The following is a 17869-nucleotide window of genomic DNA, read 5'->3' as shown; positions in this document are numbered from 1 at the left end:
AAATATTGAGGGGGACGTGTACCCTGCTTCTCCCCCAAAATCTTTATCTATGCCTATGGTGGGGAAAACGTTTTCTTTTTAAAGACTCGTAACCCGTAACCAAACAATTAAAAGTGGCTGCTGCACAGTCAGCTGACCTCAGCTGCTTCGTTTGGCCGAGGCCAATTGGCGATTTTAAGGGGATAGCGACAAACCAGCAGATCCTGCAACCCCCCAGGACCGGGCGGGGGTGGGGGGGCGAGGGAGGAGGGTTGAGATACAGTTATTCACAGAGGCGCCCGTAGAGGGCGCTAAAGAGCCCGCCCCGAGAACTGAGGAGGCGTGATCTAGACCCCGAGCGGGTCTGCAGAGGCAGCGGCGGCTCCGGGCTTCTCCTCCGGGGGCGTCTTCTTGGAGGTGGAGTAGTAGTAGGCCCGCATCCTCTCCTCCACCTTGGCGAAATTCGGTCGTTCCTCGTGACTGAAGAAAGAAGGGACAACCAGGTCACTGACTCACCGCTCGCCCGCGTAACTCCCCCTGATAACTGCTTATTAATAACAACAACAGCAATAACAACAACACCGAGCGTAACTTCCCGTGATAACTGCTTATTAATAACAACACAGCAATAACAACAATAAAAATAACAATTTATATTATTATTATTATTATTATTATTCTTTTAAATTATAAACTGTATAGAGCACCTTTTATATAAGTACACAAACAAGCAGCTCAGAGTTTTACAATGGAACAGAAATGTATGTTGTGAAAAGTTAAACTTATTATTATATATTAAATATTATATATTAAAATAGGGGTAAAATACACACAAAATCGAAATTACATACAAAATCAACAACAGGTGAGACAATGTTAACCTGTGACTATCGAGACTCTAGGTGACCTATATTCTTGACCCCAGATCATCTATCTCCAGAGCCTCTGGAAAAGGAAGTAATTTCTGCTAAAACCTCCTGCAATTTCATTAGTTCATTAGGAATGAGTTAACTGACACACCCCCATAAAATTATCTAGTTATGACTGACATGTCCGTTATATTATTAGAGCCCCGTCTACACAAGATCATTACAGCTGAGAGGACCGGCATGGGTGTGTCAGCCTGGTTCGGTGCAAAGTACCGGACCGAGTCATGCGCCTGAACAAATGAGATCACGTGGTGAAAAGAAGACTTCCTCGTTGAATTCCACCAGGTGCATGTATTTGTACCTTCATGATGACAAAACATTGGATCCTTACACAGCAAACTTGCAGACATTAGTAAATTAGTATTGTGGGCGGGTGGGGGGGGGGGGGGGGTGGCGCTTTGTTTTAGAGTTGGGATGTGGGGATGACTGTGTTTTTTATGTTTTTACTATTTTTGTATTTTGTACTTTGTTTTTTAATGTCCTTTTTATTTTACTGTTTAATGTACTTTCTATTTTACTGTCTTACTTACCTGCCCAGGGACTACGGGTGGAAATTAGCAAATTGCTATAACCCGGTACATTACATCTTTCCTTGTTTTATATAAGGTTAATGTTCTTTGTACACTGTCCCTGTTTAAATAAACTAAATAAATAAATAAATAAATAAATAAATGAAACAGGCGTTAAGGTTATGTGTGGTGACGGTCTGATGACCGAAAGTGTATTTTTTTTTTCCTTCTGAAACCCAAACGTGGTGAACGCACGCCGGAGGCGCCTTTGCTGGCGCGGCGGCGCGGGATCCTTACTTGTGCGTCCAGCAGTCCCTCATCAGGCTGTACATGGTTTCGGGACATTCCGGGGGGCTGGGCAAGCGCTTCCCCTCCTCGATGAAACTGTTCACCTCCGACCCCTTCAGTTTCTGCGAGCCGCAAGCGAGTGCGCCAGGACAAAGAGAGAGAGAGAGGGGGAACAGGGTCAGAGACGCAAAGACGCACAGCACACACGGGTAATGTGTGTGTGTGTGTGTGTGTGTGTGTGTGTGTGAGTGTGTGTGAGTGTGTCTGTGTGTGTGTGAGAGCAAGAGTGTGTGTGCGTGTGTAAGTGTGTGTGTGCATGTGTGTGTGTGAGTGTGTGCATGTGTGTGTGTGAGTGTGTGCATGTGCATGTGTGTGTGTGTGTGTGAGCATGTGCATGTGTGTGTGAGTGTGTGTGCGTTCACGCATACATGCATGTACATATCACAACTGGTTCAAGTACAGTAATCTCTAACATTTTTTGAATTTGAAACTTTTAAAAATTCTTCCGACTCTTCACGTGCCAGGAAATCCCTGACAAATACCTAATTTTATTCTTATTCTAAAACATTCTGTAATCGGCCGCACATTCCCTGCTGTTGGCTACATAGCATTTCTATTAACTTAAAGAAAGAGCCGCAGCATTTCAGCTCAGAAATCAGGCACAGTTGTCCCCAGGCTGGCCCACACAGTCGCTCTTTTGTCTGCAGTGTGAATATCCTGCTGTGATGTACCCCAGTCTGTGCCTCCCTCTGATTGGCCGGCCCACCTTGTAAGGCTTTCCGCCATAGGAGAAGGCCTCCCACATGGTGACGCCGTAGCTCCACACGTCGCTCTTGCTGGAGAACTTGCGGTAGTTGATGGATTCTGGAGCGTACCACTTCAGAGGCCATTTTCCTGCTGTGCGTGCCTACAAACACACAACCACACACACACACACAAAACCACACACAAACACACACACACACAACCACAAACACACAACAGACACACAGACACACACACACACACAACCACACACACACGCACACACACACACAGACACACACACACACAACCACACACACACACACACACACAACCACACACAGACACACACACACAACCACACACAGACATGCACACACACACACAACCACACACACACACACACACAACCACAAACACAACCACACACACACACACACACACACAACCACACACAGACACACACAACCACACACACACACAACCACACACACACACACACACACACAAACCACACACAGACACACACACACACACACACAACCACACACAGACACACAGACACACAGAACCACACACAGACACACAAACATACACACACACACACACACACACACACAACCACACACACACACAAATGATGCACAAGCAATCTGGTTAACTCATTGTGTTGTAACCAGAGACTGTAAAAAATATGGACAAAGCTACTGTGACGTCACCCATTGCCTCTCCGTGGGTCTGTAAAACACGTTTTGAAGCTCAATAGCGGGCGCGGCCATGTTCTCGATTTGGAGCCAAAACCATAGAGTTAAGCGGTCTTGTGATTTTTATATTGTGATTGACAGTCTGGTGCGGAAAAGCCCATCAACCTGAACGAAAGATTGCAGAACGAACTTGAGGCTAGCTGACTGTCTGCCGTTGTTTTGAAATATATTATCACATGTTTACGGAGTTTAATTTCCATCCGTGACTGTACTGTGTCATGTAATCACGTTATATGTATGGCATTAATAATACAGTTATGTTCAGTTATCTTCAATTTATGTTTCTCAGCAAAACGAATATGCTTAGCTAGCGTAACAGCTTGCCAGTGAGCTAGGTAGGCTATCCGTGGTTAGCTCACGCATTAGCAATATGAACCACAGGGGAAGAACATTGACTACACTGATGGTCAATCAATCGGAGATGTGTAGGCTACTGATGATTTGACTAGGCTAATTTTCGTATAACTGTCTGGTAGACCTGCTGTTAACCGAGCAAGTTATCGTCGTAGGTTTTCGCCACAGTCAGTTAATGAGCCAGTAACTGCTACTAGCTACTCCATCGTCGTTTGTGGTGTTCACTTGCTGGGTGACGCTAGCTGACCGATCGTTCGCAAGTCACTTTCTACCGAATAAAAATTAACACTGTCAGCGGTGTTTAACACATCTACCAAGTATTTTAATAACTGATCTACAGGCGTGTAAATATGACAACGCACTTTGAAGAGCAAGTTTTCCACCTGTTGCATAAAGACAAAAATAATGTACATTGAATTTCTAATTAATATTATTTTCTTGCTAGCTTCTAGCTTTGTCACATTCGTGCAGCCTAATCCAGGTAGACATTTACGTAATGTACACGACTGACAAGCCGTCAAACACGTTTGACAGATGGAATATTTTCCGGTTAGGGTTAGCTAGCTAGTTAAATGGCTTGGTAGCCGAAGTTGCGAACTGTTTTAGCATAGGCTACTGGACTACCACATATAGCAAATAAGCGTTAGCTGATTACGCTTTCTGCCAACGAATTATTTGGTTAAGTGGGCTAAAGGAAATAGTAAAAATGACTCGGCTACCCCAAAACTTCAGAGGAGGATTATTTTATGGTCGTCTAGTGCAGCTGTAAATAGCACACGCTATAATGAAACCACTACAAAATGGGATGCCTGCATTTTCTGACTTCGCACAGGTGGACCGTGGTCGGAGCCGCAATGTCAAGGCCAAGAGACGCCACCTCCCACCCCAGTAACCACAGATTGTAGCCCTTACTGTAGCTCAGTCCTCCGCAGTAATCCGGAAGTGACGCAAGCTGTACCTCATTGGTCCAGAACAAATATTGGCACTGTGCCCAAATGACGCAATAAATCATGAAATCGACCCATGGACAGTCATAAGGCGAATAAAATACACCTATTATGACTATTTGTTCTTGTGAGAAAAAATTATTGACTTTGTATTTTGATCGCATTTGTACCGTAGACTTACATGGAAACCGGATATGAAAACACCTATACTGGAGCCATCCGTAGTGGCGCTAGTGAGCAACCAGGAACTACAACACCAGGAAATGAGCTTCAAAAACGAAATCTGGTTTTGGCCGCTTGGTTGTAACTCATAGTTTATGACCCCAGATAGCCCCGGCAGCATAATGATGACCCGCAGCACACAGCCCGGCAGCATAATGATGACCCGCAGCACACAGCAGCATAATGATGACCCGCAGCACACAGCCCGGCAGCATAATGATGACCCGCAGCACACAGCAGCATAATGATGACCCGCAGCACACGGCCCGGCAGCATAATGATGACCCGCAGCACACGGCCCGGCAGCATAATGATGACCCGCAGCACACGGCCCAGCAGCATAATGATGACCCGCAGCACATGGCCCGGCAGCATAATGATGACCCGCAGCACACGGCCCGGCAGCATAATGATGACCCGCAGCACACGTAGCTGACAGGCACGCCCACCTTGTAGTAGTTGTCATCGGCCCCCAGGGCCTTGGATAGGCCGAAGTCGCTGATCTTGGCGTAGTGCTGGTTGACCAGCAGCACGTTGCGGGCAGCCAGGTCCCGGTGCACGAAGTTGTTCTCCTCCAGGTACAGCATGCCCAGGGACACCTGGTGCATCAGCTCCACAACGTTCTCCACAGAGATCTGCTCTCTGTCAGGTGACACAACAAGCACAGACAGGCCTGCTTACCGACTGGACGCTCCACCGTGCAGCGGCAACACTGACACACGAAAATCCGGTGTCGTGCACTGCACGGGGTACAGGGTTAAGAAGGACGGTGTCAGTGATGCGAAGCATGGTGAGTGCTAATAGCTCCCCCTAGTGGAGAATCTTTAGCCTGCTAAATGTGAGTGTGTGAGTGAGTAAGTGTGTGAGTGCGTGTATGTGTGGTTGTGTGAGTGAGTGAGTGCGTGAGTGAATGAGTGTGTGTGTGAGTGAGTGAGTGAGCGAGTGTGTGTGTGTGTGTGAGTGGTAAATGGACTGCATTTATATAGCGCTTTTATCCAAAGCGCTTTACAATTGATGCCTCTCATTCGCCAGAGCAGTTAGGGGTTAGGGGTTAGGTGTCTTGCTCGAGGACACTTCGACACGCCCAGGGCGGGGTTTGAACCGGCAACCCTCCGACTGCCAGACAACCGCTCTTACCTCCTGAGCTATGTCGCCCCATTGTCGCTATGTCGAGTGAGTGAGTGAGTGAGTGTATGTGTGTGTGAGTGAGTTCCAAGACAGATCCTTGAGGTGCATCACATCTAAAAAAAGCTTTGAATTTGGAGGAAAAGGAATGCACTTTAAAGAGTTCAGAGAGTTCTAAATTATTAATCAACAACCAATGTCGCAACCAACACAGTCTTTACCGGGTTCCCCATGTAGGTTTAAGCACTGTTTGTTTGTTAATAAATCACCGGGAGGTCTACTACAGCGTGCAACAGGTCACATTCCGCCATGCTCTCTCAAGCAGTCCACCAGCTGTGACTTGCAGCACAGATGTTATATAAACTCACCAGATGACCGGCTCAACGTGCTTAACAGTCCTGTCTCTGCAAACTATTGCATCTCTGAGTGTGGTGATTGCGTTATGAATATTCATAAAGGGGCCATAAATGAAGGCAGAAAAGTCATCACAACACCATCACAACCACTGTATTTAAAATATTAATTTGCTTGTGTCTACATCACATATAATGCAGGCTTGCTTTTTTTATACTCTGTTCAACCTGAAAAACAATCTATGGCTTCCACCATGATTGATTGTCGGTCAACTGGCTCCCTCCCGCTGGACCTGGGAACCACCCAGCCTCAGCTCCCGGACCGCAGGCGACCCCGGGCCGGATCAGCGCCGATTCTGGGCCCGAAGTCAGCACAGCCTAGGCCGGAATCCGGGCAGACCCGGGCCGCAGTCGCTCGTTATCTGGGTCGGTACCGGCACGGCCCGAGTCCAGTACCAGACCGCAGGACCCTGTCCAACACACTGGAGAAGCACCTCAAACAGGAAGAGCCGCCCAGCAGCCCCCGGGGGGAGACCATGACAATGAGAGGAGCTTTGCTGGAGGGGAACTCACTTCTTGGAGGACAGGAACTTGTTGAGCGGCCCGCAGGAAGCCATCTCCATGACCAGCATGAGGTTCTCGGCCTCGCAGAGGCCGATCATGCGCACGATGTAGGGGTTGTCCAGCTGGTGCATGATCTCCGCCTCCTTCATCATCTCGTCCTTCACCGACTTCTCGTTCTCGCTCTTCAGCACCTTGATCGCCACGTCGATGTGCTTCCTGGAACGGCACATGGGGGGGGGGTCAGCTTAGAAGGGTTATAAAAAAAAAATTTGGAACTCAACTTTCACACCTTCATTTGAAATACCCAGCTGTCTGCCCAACCATGGGTTCACGTGCAAACCCCCAGTGCTGTTTTGAGAGCGTGTAGACAAACCGCAGTACCCCTCCGAAACACATGGTGGCGCCTGCTGCTTCCTCTCACTCGCCAGACTAAGGCTAAGCTTGCACAGGGTGGAGTCAGAGGTCAGAGGAAGACTATTCATATGTGGCTTTAGCGTGCACCTCGCGGGCAACCAGATCGACCAGCAGGGGTCGCTAGATAGCGATGAAAACAAGCAATATCTCTCCTCTAAACTCGGGGTTTACAACAGCAGGTGTACGACCGGGGGGGTCCGTGAAGGTACCGCAGGCGGTCCCAAGCCAGACTTCATAGCCAATGACCATATATAGTCTTGTTTAGGGTTTTTGTTCTTGGACGGGACAGCGCAGAGAGAGACAGGAAGAGGTAGAGACATGTGACACGTAAGTGGCCAGATTCAGACCACAGGCGTTACAGCTCACGTGGACGGCTCTCTATGGGCTCCACCACGAGACGCCGCTACATTTACACGTACGAAAGAATGTCACTTACGACGGGGGCGACATGGCTCAGGAGGTAAGACCGATTGTCTGGCAGTCGGAGGGTTGCCAGTTCAAACCCCGCCCTGGGCGTGTCGAAGTGTCCTTGAGCAAGACACCTAACCCCTAACTGCTCTGGTGAATGAGAGGCATCAATTGTAAAGCGCTTTGGATAAAAGCGCTATATAAATGCAGTCCATTTACCATTTATGACAGGGGTCTCCTGGGTTGAAAGGGTGGCTCTAAAGTGTGCTAAAGTGTGCTGCTGGCCGGGGGGGTTTTTCATTCTACAGCGTGGCACTGACCGACAGGACAGGTGATGGAGCTGCAGTTAGGCTGGAGGCCAGGGGCTGAGGTGTACGGTCGCCATCATTTTGTACTGCGGGGGCCATTTTGTACCCCTCCCCTCCCCCCCCTACACACCCTCTCTCTGGAAGACTGGCTGTAACATGTTGAGCATATGCCGATATGAATCTTTTGCAAGAACAGCCTCCAAATTTCTTCGCGTGAATTTTTTTTGCCTGTCTAAACGCTTTCCAATGTCAAGGGAAATATTGGCAGTTTGTACAGATTTACACAAATGTCAAGACATTTGGAACTTTTTTTTTTTTTTTGTCAGGCTGCCAGCGTCTCTGGATTTCATTTCTGTCTCGCATTCCGTTCTGTTTTCGCTGCTCCGAGCTGCACAAACTCAGTTTGGTGGCCAATATAGTAATTAAAGACATCAGTCTCACGGCTCAGCGTCAGACTCACACACAGTTCTTCTGCTGTTCCGCTGCATTTTTTTCATCTTGAGAGCTTGATCGGGTGTGAAACTACCAGAGAACCAGAGAACCAGAGAACCAAAGAACCAGAGAACCAAAAAACCAGAGAACCAAAGAACCAGAGAAACAGAGAACCAAAGAACCAGAGAACCAGAGAACCAGGGTTTTTTCAATTACTGAAGAGAACATGGAATTGACCCCAGATCTGCAAAACACATTAAACCAGGAACAATGATACCTCCCACTCTGTTTTTAATTTGCCCCCCTCCCCCCCCCCCGCCCCCTGCCTCCCTCTAGGTTGCTTTGCGCCACCCCCCCTCGACCCCCTCCTCCTCACTTTCTCATCTTGTAGACCCCCTTCTTCACGCAGCCGAAGTTCCCGGACCCCAGCTCCACCTCGTCGATCATGAGCTGCTCGCGCTTCAGGAAGAGCTTCTTCTCCTTCAGGGCCTCGGGGTCGCTGTACGGGCTCTCGTACACGCTGGTGTCCATGGGCAGCGTGCGCCGGTCCGCCGGCAGGGTCTCCAGGGCTTTACGCAAGGACAGCCAATCACAGGGCTCCGTTAAACCGGGACAGCCAATCACAGGGCTCCGTTAAACCTCAACGTCCAATCATTGCTGCCCCCGCTGTTACGTAGGTTTATTTTTAAAAAACATAAAGTTTCTAACAATGGTTATGGAAAAGAGGTTGCCAGCTTAACTCCCAGGTGGTGCACTGCTGTTGCACGTATGTGCTCAGATACTTAATCTGAACTCCTTCAATAAAAATCGAGCTGTGTAAATGGATTGTATTTAAAGGATTTCAGCTGTGTAAGTTGCCATGCATAAGAGAGCCTGCTAAGTTAAATACAACACTATACATTCAGGTATTATTTTTTATTAGGTAAAAATACTGAAACGCACAGGTAAAAAAGGGACAGCAATGCATATAGACGCTACCACACAACCAAGTAAACAATGTTCCAGCACGCAAAGGTGGTGTTTTAAAAGAATGAAAAGCATTAGAGAAGAGAGAGGTTCCAGAGAGTCGCCAGAGATTAAAAAAAAAAAAAAAAAGCCTTATGATTTATTTCAGTTTCGAGCCGCACTGACATAGACTAACCTTTAGGTGGCGGTGTGTATCCATTTGGTTGAGGGGTTCTCCTCTGGAAAGAACCAGGAATGTTTTTTAAAATTTTTTTTTTACAATTGACAGGCACATGTGTATAACACATAAATACACATAAATTAATGTTGTTAAAATATCCAACCGCCCTTTCCTTACATTCATCTGCAAAACCAGGGCAGCAGTGTAGCATAATGCTTAGTAAACGGTTTGTAACTGAAAGGCTGTAGGTTTAATTCTCAGATCAGGCACTGCTGTTATAGCCAGCAGTTCACCTGAACCGCTTGAGAACATAGCCAGCTGTGTAAATGTATTGTTTGAATTAAAGCGGTGTAATGTTGCTGTGGATAAGAGCATCTGGTAAGAATCTAAAATGTAAATGTAAAACAGAGACAAAAAAAGCATTTGCTCTCGGGTCAGTACTTACAACTGGCGGCACTGTAGGTGTGGCAGCTTAAAGACAGGGATGGAGAGAGTTAGTCAATGCTATATTATATTTCGGTCAGTTGTTTAATTTAATGTCATAAAACCAGCCAGCACATGAAGGTTCTTCTTACCTTTGTTCTCAGTTCCAACCAGCCAATAAATCTTTATCATATTAGCCATTTACAAAAAAACATAGTCCCAAAGCCCTGCAGAACATAACTGATGTTGAGTACGAATGAATGCAACAGAACTACAATACCCATGGCGCAGTTGGGGTTCACGCAGGCTTCACGCAATATGGTCACTAATCCATCAGGCTTCATCTTGAGGTACTCCACCAACTGCAGGGGCAGAGAGAGAGAGAGAGATGGAGAGAGGAGGAGAGAGGGGGAGAGAGGGGGTTAGGGAGAGAGACCAGAGAAGCTCATTTATACCTCAAAATCAGCAATCAAACTAATATACATCCTTCTTTTAACGGATAAGGAACCCATAAAACAAAGTTACGATAAAAGATGCACAGAGACAATACTACCAGTGGGCCTGTCTATGGCTGTCCTACCAATGAAATCAATTTTTATATATAGTATATATATAGATCCTCCTAAGACCCAGCAATTCATTTTTTCCCTCTGTAGGGGACACAAGCCTCTGATCTTAATCTATAAACTATATTTTCTACTGTGCTAAAAACATACAGCACCCTACAAGGTACATTCAATAAATTCAATATATTTGTTCAATATTTTCACTGCAACATGTTTTTGACAGTTGTATAATGTCAAAAAAAAAGAATTAAAAAAAAAGAATTGAACACTGAAAGTTATTTTTTTCTCCTGCCGATTCACAGGCGTGGTGGTGTATAGTTGGTCCTTTAGGGGTGGGCGAACCGACCTGCCAGACGGTATCGAACTTGGTTCCCTCGGGCATGGAGTACTTCCCGGACTTGTCCTGCAGGATCTGGTAGTGGTAGGTCGTCTTGCCGTACATCAGAGACAGGGCGAAGGTTCCCGACTCCTCGCGATCTCTAACTCTGAGGAACGAAACGTGCGCGTATGAACAGGGACCTGGGCTTGTAACCGACAGGTCGCAGGTTCGATTCCCATGTAGGACACCGCAGTTGGCACTCTTGAGAAAGGCACTTTGCATGGATTTCTTCAGTATATTTCTTCCGGCTGTGTAAATGGATCTGGATAAGGGCATGTCCTAAATGGCAGTGATGTAATATAATTCACAGTGAAACAATCAACAATGACGCATAAGACATACAATTTATATAGCAGAAAAAATAAATATGTCATTTTTAAATAGGGGGAAACCTACAGAAGGCCTATGAGTTGAATGATAAGCACTAATAAGGAAAGTAATCAGAACAAAAATGGCTAACAACACAAATAACAGAGACGGTGCCTCGCTGGTCGCCCCTCCCCCCCCCGCCCCTGACAGGAGGCCAACGCCACACATTCAGTTTTATCCCCCGATATATTGGGTTTTTACTACTTACTGTAATTTGTTAAAACGGTTCCCAATTATCGACTCCCCCTCTAAACACTTTGGACAAAATATGTACTGATAGCCACTATAAAGACTGGGCAAAGGATGAGACAGACTGTTCTCGAACGAGAATATTTATAGTTTCCGTTATAGTTTCCGAGATTCAGTTCTGTTTGTATCGTTTTTTTTTTTTTTTGGTTTGTTTTTTTTACAGAGAAACTGCCACAAAGACGCTGTACAGAAAAACAGGAAATAGATATAATTAGGCAAGACGGAACCCCACAAACAAACCGCCAATGCAAGTTAAAAAAATAACTCCGCATTGGGAAGAAACAAAGAAAGGGAAAAAGGATCAAACAGTGGCATGGAAAAAAAGCTCCCGGATGTTGAAGGGAGTCCACCCTCAGCCCTCTGGCCCACGGTCAACAGTTAAAGAGGGAAACAAAATGGTGCCGCAGATGTAATGGAGAATCTACGTATGCGTCGTATCTAATTAGAGCGCCACCCACACAAGATCACGACTTTGAGTGAAGTCATGCTATAGAGTCTATGGGCTCGCCAGATTCCTTGGCTTCGTATTCTCTTCTTTAAAAAATGAAAATAAAAAATTTGGCGCCCAGCATGGGACCGAATGCATCCAATTTTCACCTGAATTTGAAACTCCCAATCATCCGCAGACGCGTGCGTTCGTGCTCAAACCCCACAGCGGATGCGGGTGAGTGTAGACATAACACTCCTCTGAAAACGGAAAAAAAAGTCTGCTTCTGTTCACACTGCAGACCACAGCTATAGCATGGAGCATAGAGCGAAGTCAGAGGAAGACCTTTCATACGCAGCATTGGACGGGCGCCCAATCCACCAGCAGAGGTCGCCAGAGAGCGATTAAATGCAGACCTATAACCAACCGAATCCTCTCAAACACTTGGGCGACCCAATTGCCAATTGGGTGGTGTCGCCCCTGTGGAGCTACCGGCCAATGTCAGCAATGGCACGGGTTCCGGATTCTGCCCGAGACTGTGGGGGCGCATCCACGCACCACATAGCGGGGCCTTAACCGAATGCGCCACCCGGCAGCCCCTTCCTGCATTTAAACAGCGGTGAGAATGGAAGGAATACTTAAAAAGAGAAAGAAGGGTCGCACACTCTGTTTACTCCAATGCAGATTTTTATCTCCAACGTTTCGGCAGCAAGCTGCCTTCGTCAGGGCTTCAGCACAGCAGTTCTCACGCACACGTATAAGTTACTGACAAATTGGATGCACCTGTGAGACAGACAATCACGATCACGTGGTGTTTAAACAGGAATCTACACATAGAGTTATGAAAGAACACACAATCAATTCAATTATTTCCACTTTACAAAAATAAGCATTACAAAAATAGACATTCAATGTTTTTAGGATCTATTCAATAGGAATTCCTTCATAAGAATCACTATCTTATACATAATATGCATAACTCAATAGAGCATAAAACAAAGAAGACAGAACCAGGTTACAAACTAGGCAAAAAAGTCATCACTATTGAATAGATCCTAAAAACAATGAATGTCAATTTTCTGCATTGGAGTAAACAGAGTGTGTGACCCTTCTTTCTTTTTTTTCTTTTTAAGTTTCACTTGCGTGTCCTTCTGGTCTGCACCTCGCTAAAACAAGGCGTGCGTTTTCTTTTTCACTTTTGAGAACTGGAAGGAATACCAGAGGTTTAACCCTCTGAGGCGATGAGATAGCGAGCACGTGATTAGAATGTTCTTAACTGAACGTTCTAACGCTGATGTCACAGTCACTACCGGTGACTGAAAGCAACGGAGTTCTAGAACTCCGATGTAGAATTTCAGGGAAAACAAAACAGAAACATTCCATTCTTCAGAGGCTTTCAAAGACACGGTAGCTGGGACTCCACAGGAAGCGCGACGGGTACTCACAGGAACTTGCCGTCCGGCTGCGCGCCGGAGTAGAGCCGCCGCTCGCCCTCCTGCCGCGCGATCTTGCCGTGGTACCAGGGCATCTTCTCGTGGGCGGTGGTGGCGATCAGCTTCTCCAGCTGAGGGGCCTGGCTGATGATGGCCTGCTCCATGGCCTCCCCCTGCGGCCGTGGGGACGGACGGACAGACAGACAGACGGACGGACGAACGGACGGACAGACAGACAGACGGGCGGACGGATGGACAGACAGTTCAGGACCAGGCCCAAGACGTTGAATGCATTTAAATCCATGATTCAAGAACTGTAGGGGGAATCGATAAGATGTCGGTGTTTGAACTGAATTTCGGTGTGTTGCTTTTATTGCACATTGTTGTTGATTGTTTTTATTGTAGTGCTAATTGTTTGTTGTACTGATTTGTCTTATTTGCAACATTTTTGTGCTGCTGCCTGTCTAGACCAGGGCTCCCTTGGAAAAGAGATTTTTAATCTCAATGGGACCTTCCCTGGTTAAATAAAGGTTTAAAAAATAAAAAAAGGTTACCCCGTTGCAGGGGTGTGCAGACCGTGTGAGGGCGGTGTGTGGTTTTCCTTTAGGTCCTTTCAGTTGTTTGTGTTCAACGGACTAACCTACAGGGTCCAAGTTAAACTACGCGGTCGTTCCCTGCACTTGGAACTGTACTTCCCTCTGGGGTTTTCGACACACCTGTTCCTGGTTATGGTTATACACTTTGCTGTACGTCGCTCTGGATAAGAGCGTCTGCCAAATGCCTGTAATGTAATGTAATGTAATGTAATGCCTGTAATGTAATGTATGTAATGTAATGTAATGCCTGTAATGTAATATATGTAATGTAATGTAATGTAATGCCTGTACTGTAATGTAATGTACTGTAATGTAATGTAATGTAATGTATGTAATGTATGTAATGTCTGTAATGTAATGTAATGCCTGTAATGTAATGTAATATATGTAATGTAATGCCTGTAATGTAATGTAATGCCTGTAACGTAAGGTAATGTAATGTCAGCGCGGGCGGGCCTCACCTCCAGGTGCCAGGTCTGGCGGACGTACTCGCGCAGCATGTTGTCGCGCAGGCTCTCGAAGACGCCGGTGCGGACGGGCGTTTCGGCGGGCCGCAGGCAGGGCCGGCGCAGGGTGCTGACCAGGCCGTCGGAGTCCTTGCTGTAGTACTCGCACAGCTCCGCCGGGCCGCAGTGCGGCTTGCCGCCGGCGATGCAGTAGGTGCCGTTGAGCTGCTTCTCCACCGAGTAGTGGTGGAACTGCAGGTTCCACACCAGCGACAGCACGTAGCCGCCCAGGCTGCGCAGGCACTGCCGCAGCAGGAACAGCCCGTCCGCCATGCCCGCCAGCTTCAGGCACTCCTCCGCCTCCGAGCGGCTGATGCTGCCGTAGAAGAAGGGGAGGTCCGCGGCGGGGTCCGACATGGCGGGCGTCTGTGTGCGTGTGCGTGTGTGTGTTTGTGTGTGTGCGCTGTGTGTGTGTGCGTGCTGTGTGTGTGTGTGTTTGTGCGCGCTGTGTGTGTGTGTGCGTGTGCGTGTGTGTGTGTGTGTGCGTGTGTGTGTGTGCGCGTGTGTGTGTGTGCGCGTGTGTGTGTGTGTTTGTGCGCGCTGTGTGTGTGTGTGCGTGTGCGTGTGTGCGCGCGTGTGTGTGTGTGTGTGTGTGCGCTGTGTGTGTGTGTATGCGCTGTGTGTTTGTGTGTGTGTGTACGCGCTGTGTGTCTGTGTGTTTGTGTGCGCGTTGGGGGTCAGGGAGCGGGAGATGGTATTTCTGATTGATGATCAGATAGTGACTGTCTTCTCAGCATTTGCTGTTTCCTTTGCAGATTTTCTATTTTTAGGATATCCGGGCTGATGATGGGATTCAGACATTATGAGAGAGACAACAAGAAAGAGAAATATTAATAATCATAAACAGTAAATAATACCACCAGTATTTATCAGTCAGAGAGTACGCTGCAATAAAAGGCTATCCCAAACAAGTGTTTTAGTCTTGTAATGACACAAAAAATCTTACTTCTTTCTCTGAAGTACAAAATAAGAATTTCTTTAAGTTGCTTTTTGCTTGACAAGAGAAATTATCTTACCCCACTGGCAAATCTTGAACGAGTCACACTGTCTCACCTTTCGTAATCTTTTTACCTTATAAAGGAAAAAGCAATATAAATATGATTTTAAGTCTAAACATAAGACTAAAACGCTTGCTAATTATTTTTTGTTTTTCTTGCAGGGAAACATTGTTTGTATAGAGGGAACCCACAAAATGAGACACTGCCTCTTGGCTTTTCCTCATAACATGCTTGCGTGGGGGAGGTTACAGTAAATGGCTTCTCCACACTGGAAAACTCACTCAGAAGTTCAAACACTTCAACAACCACTTTATTAGCCTCTACTAACCCCGGTGGGGGGGGGGGGGGGGAGTTATTAACAGAGATGCTCTCTCGTAAACAGAGGACGGTGTCACACAGAAGGAGCACGGGGGCGATAAACAGTCAGTTAGAGCAGCACAAAAATAAATGCTGTAACAGATGATCTTTCTGAAATATCCTTAGTGGAAATATGCTTTTTGCGTGGAAGCTAGATTCTCACAAACAGCGTAGGGCATGTGCAGCAGTTTTTATTTAGCAGTTCAGCTTCAGTTTCACACATATACACACACACACACACACACACACATGTGCACACACACAGACAGACATACAGAGGAGTGTGTGCTATCTGTGTGTGTGTGTGTGTGTGTGCTGTGCATGCGTGCATGTGTGTGTCTGTGTGTGTTTGTGTGCTGTGTGCACAGTGTGTGTGTGTGCTGTGCATGCGTGCGTGTGTGTGTCTGTGTGTGTTTGTGTGTGTGTGTGTGTGTGTGTGCTGTGCATGCGTGCGTGTGTGTGTCTGTGTGTGTTTGTGTGCTGTGTGCTGTGTGTGTGTGTGCTGCTGTATAATGGCACAGATCGAACACAGCTGAGAGCAACCACGACAGGAAGTTCAACAGCCGCCCCCACTACCACCACCACCCCGCCCCTCCCCCCCGCGTCCCGCCCCCATCCCCCCCTCCCCAAACCTCCAGCCGTAATGCCTTCAGTCTGCCTTCAAGCAGGTGCTTGAGGTTCTAGAATGTTCCTTGGCTCAGCCGACAGGTTAGCACAGGCTGGCTCTGACTCCAAGCCGCTTCTTCATTATCAGTTTCTGGCAAGGAAGCTGTTTATTCGCTATGATGCACACGTGCATCATTTTAAAAAAAAGTGGCCTCATCCTCGCTATAAAGACGTTTGCTTGAATTCAACGACTGACATGTTTTGCTGGGACTGACAGTATGACTAATTTGTAACAGAAACTATAGAAAAGGGAAAGTTGCACTGTAAAAAAAAAAAAACAGTCAAAAAAAAATGTCAGTCTTAACAAGAATTTTAGAATTAAAATATTATTTCTGGTACTTTTCAGCTTAATCGGAGGAAAAGATTACCAATGAGCTGAGACAGTTAGACTAATTTCAATATTTGCCAATGGGGTAACACAATTTCACTTGACAAGCAAAAGTAATTTAAAACAAGCTGATATTTTCTACTGAAGAGAGGAAAGTAAGATTTTCAGTCTCGTTACATGACCACGACACTCGTTAAGACAGCCTTTTTGGCACTGTGACATCACACTCGTTAAGACAGCCTTTTCGGCCCTGTGACATCACACTCGTTAAGACAGCCTCTTCGGCCCTGTGACATCACACTCGTTAAGACAGCCTTTTCGGCCCTGTGACATCACAGGAAAGCAGCGACTGTCAGGACAAAACCCGTCGGCCCGTCTTGCAAAAGGGTCAGCGGGATTTTTGTATTCTCTGCACGCCCAAATACACAAAAATGCGTCTAAGGGAATATTTTGTTTCAAGTCATAGCCAAACTTTATTTGTTTATTTGTTCGTTTATTCGTTTAAATGTTTGCTGGTATTTCGTCCTGCATAGCTGCCGCCACCAGAGTCCAGATTCTGCAGCGAACCGTGGGTCCCATCCCATGCACTAGAGAACAAGGCGTTAACGGGATGAGCCACCCAGCAGCCCCCAATAGACAAACTCATTTAAAAAATGAAAATATTCACAGACGAACTGCATGTTAACCGCAGAAAAGGGTCACGGTCATTCCTAATTTTTTTATAAAAGTAGAGCAGAAGAAAACGATGGTAAAAGCCAAACAACAACAACAACAACAAACGCAATGTTTACTGAAATGCACACCCTTTTTAAAGAAATACCACAGTGCAGTGTTGAAAGAAAACAGACCATAAATAGACACTGGGATCAGCATCACATGCAGTGTACGGTACTTGGTGAGGAGATTAATCTGATAACCAGTGGAAAATACTGGTGTCAGCTGGTGTCAACAGACAGATTTTTTTTCGTTACCTGGGGGAGCGTGTCTCCAGAATCACACACCGCTATCTGGGAAACAAGGGCTGTGTGTAAACTGCAGCAGGTGCAAAAAGTGACAGACCGTGTTCATTAAAAACACTAAAATAATTGTCTGTCAAACAGCACTTT

The 17869-nt window shown here is 46.6% G+C and overlaps 1 protein-coding gene across 1 annotated transcript; it reads right to left on the bottom strand.

Moving 5' to 3' along the window:
• Nucleotides 1-75: 75 nt before the first annotated feature.
• LOC118226542 (tyrosine-protein kinase ZAP-70) lies at nucleotides 76-14823 on the bottom strand. The gene is made up of 12 exons (XM_035416278.1): nucleotides 14370-14823; nucleotides 13325-13485; nucleotides 10802-10940; nucleotides 10170-10251; nucleotides 9912-9937; nucleotides 9482-9524; nucleotides 8717-8909; nucleotides 6788-6994; nucleotides 5186-5378; nucleotides 2472-2612; nucleotides 1715-1827; nucleotides 76-459 (listed from the first exon to the last, which is right to left on the bottom strand). The coding sequence occupies exons 1-12, from the start codon at nucleotides 14769-14771 to the stop codon at nucleotides 327-329; spliced, it is 1833 nt and encodes a 610-aa protein (XP_035272169.1). The 5' UTR covers nucleotides 14772-14823; the 3' UTR covers nucleotides 76-326.
• Nucleotides 14824-17869: the final 3046 nt, after the last annotated feature.

Source organism: Anguilla anguilla, chromosome 4, assembly GCF_013347855.1.
Source record: "Anguilla anguilla isolate fAngAng1 chromosome 4, fAngAng1.pri, whole genome shotgun sequence".
NCBI lineage: Eukaryota > Metazoa > Chordata > Actinopteri > Anguilliformes > Anguillidae > Anguilla > Anguilla anguilla.
This window is presented reverse-complemented; position numbering and strand designations above follow the sequence as displayed.

Coding starts and splice junctions, on each gene's coding strand:
- LOC118226542 (XM_035416278.1), bottom strand. CDS start 14,771: ATGTCGGACCCCGCCGCGGACCTCCCCTTCTTCTACGGCAGCATCAGC. Junction 9,525..9,911: donor CACCTACAGTGCCGCCAGTT/GTAAGTACTGAC, acceptor GGTTCTTTCCAG/AGGAGAACCCCTCAACCAAA. Junction 8,910..9,481: donor ATACACACCGCCACCTAAAG/GTTAGTCTATGT, acceptor CCTTGCGTAAAG/CCCTGGAGACCCTGCCGGCG.